Genomic DNA, 2,022 nt, shown 5'->3' on the forward strand with positions numbered 1-2,022 from the left:
GGGGAGTGTGTCAACTCCGGATCCGTACAGCATCTTTCCCGACTATACCATTCAAACACCCGCTGCACCTTCTGGGATTGGTTTAACCTCAATAAACGCCCTGTCATCAAATATATGCACCCCATTATATGGGGATTCATGTACATCTGCGCCTTATCCACCAACCTTTCTTCAGGCGTCATCAAGTAGACGCCAATCGCAGCCGATAGCAAACTTCGGCGAATATCCATCCGAGGACATGGCTGATGGGTGTGTTTATTGTCCCAGACCGCAATTGAAACTAATTTCCTTCTTCAGGGATCAAAGCTATCCATCAACGTCTTTCACGGGTGTCGCCCCAGAGGATGTGCAACGTGATCAATATATTGATATTGTTCACGGCGGGATCTGGTTCGCCGACGCAGATCCATCCGCACAGGTGGCGAACACCCTTACGAGGGCAGAAATGGAAGATGAAGAACGAAAACGGCAGTTGATTCCAACGCGTTCAAGCGTTGAGCAACTAGTTTCGTATTCTCACCGAGGTAGCCATTCTGGCACCCAGGCAAACTTTAACGACAGGTTCCACTTCAATATCGGAGAAAAGGAATCAACATATACAATTGGATCCATGCAGATCACGTCAAACAGCGAAGGGAGCTCCGGGGGCAACCCCGTCGAGCCTTTCGCCCAGCTTGGACATAGAGATGGAGGGTATGATATGCTGTCCCCTTTTCTCCTCCAGAGTATGAACTGTGATGCTGATATTATCTATTGTGCGTTAGGACGACGAACCATCACTCCACTGCACAAAACAGCGACAGGTACGAGTTGCCCATTCATCTAGTCAAAAATGACGATTCAGCAACTGACTTTACCTTTCAAAATTAGACAAGTTGCCAGCGCATCCAAAAATTCTAGGAAGCGAAGGCTGTCGACGGAGGACAAAGACGGGTATGCACGACACACCTTTTATTACTCTTCTCAATATCTAAATCCCATCTCTTCCCTTTGCACCCTGTTCCAGCAGCACATCTGCGCCCGCCGAAAAACGTCCACGAAAGAGGTCACCACGGGACCCTCTTCGGGACCAGAAGGTTGGTAAAGGCAGGGTCGCGAGGGCCCTGACGGCCGCACCAACTCGGAGGCCGCATCGCAAGCCGGCTACTCCACGATGCATGGCTGGTCCGGTCTCGGAGGGGCATGTGGTGGTTCATGACCGTGAGCGCCACTCAAAGAAGGGGACAGAATTCACCTTCCAGGTGATGTCGGCCGCACAAAGGCCATAGGAGGTCAGGGTGTTACCTCACGCTCGATGCTTAGGCAGTCTAAAATTTGTAGTGTTAGTACCTAATAAAAATGATAAAGAATAGAAATGCCTTGGTTGACACTGAGCCTTGCTCAAGTTTGAGCATTGTTTGTCTTGAAATGGGTAGGTGGGAGAGCATCAGCGCTGTACAAAGGGGACAATGTTGCAGTGTGAGATAAAAGATCAGATAACACTTTGCATCGACTTAATAATTCCGAGATAATCGAGATGTGCAGTGACCGTGAGACATCTCGCTGTGAGCGGCGTTCGGCATTTGGCAGTTAAAGATCGACAGATGGACCTCAAGGGCTCACCTCTTAGATGTACATAATACAAAGAAATTTCATTGGTGCAGACGAAAAACCCAATATGTGGTCGGGTGAAATAGTTTGCCTCCCCTCGTAACATTTCTTGTTAAGTCATCTCTCCCTTCTCCTTTCCAGCTATACTCAACGGGGCTGTTATTCTAACAGAAGCGACTGGATGTCGAGAGAGACCTGGGAGGTGATGTCGAGTGGACACTCGTAAACGTAGATTACCCTGCTTCGCTATAAGTCACACCAAGGATGATGTAGTTCACACGCACACAATGATAGGTAGAGAGGGGGTGCTCGGTCCACTACAAGATATGCCCGCTTGGTTGAAGCCTGTGTATGTATTACATCGAAAGCACTGTAATCAATTATCGGGGTAACTCTAGAGCAGGCATAATTCCAGAGCGGGAATGTGCAGAG

General features: G+C 48.8%; 1 protein-coding gene across 1 annotated transcript; it reads left to right on the top strand.

Moving 5' to 3' along the window:
* Positions 1–238: 238 nt before the first annotated feature.
* Positions 239–1,268, top strand: JR316_0012014 (uncharacterized protein; the record flags this gene model as incomplete). Its single annotated transcript, XM_047897655.1, has 5 exons — positions 239–249; positions 298–693; positions 765–803; positions 871–933; positions 1,007–1,268. The coding sequence occupies 5 exons, from the start codon at positions 239–241 to the stop codon at positions 1,266–1,268; spliced, it is 771 nt and encodes a 256-aa protein (XP_047744064.1).
* Positions 1,269–2,022: the final 754 nt, after the last annotated feature.

The sequence above is a fragment of the Psilocybe cubensis genome, chromosome 11, assembly GCF_017499595.1.
Source record: "Psilocybe cubensis strain MGC-MH-2018 chromosome 11, whole genome shotgun sequence".
In the NCBI taxonomy this organism is placed as follows: domain Eukaryota; kingdom Fungi; phylum Basidiomycota; class Agaricomycetes; order Agaricales; family Agrocybaceae; genus Psilocybe; species Psilocybe cubensis.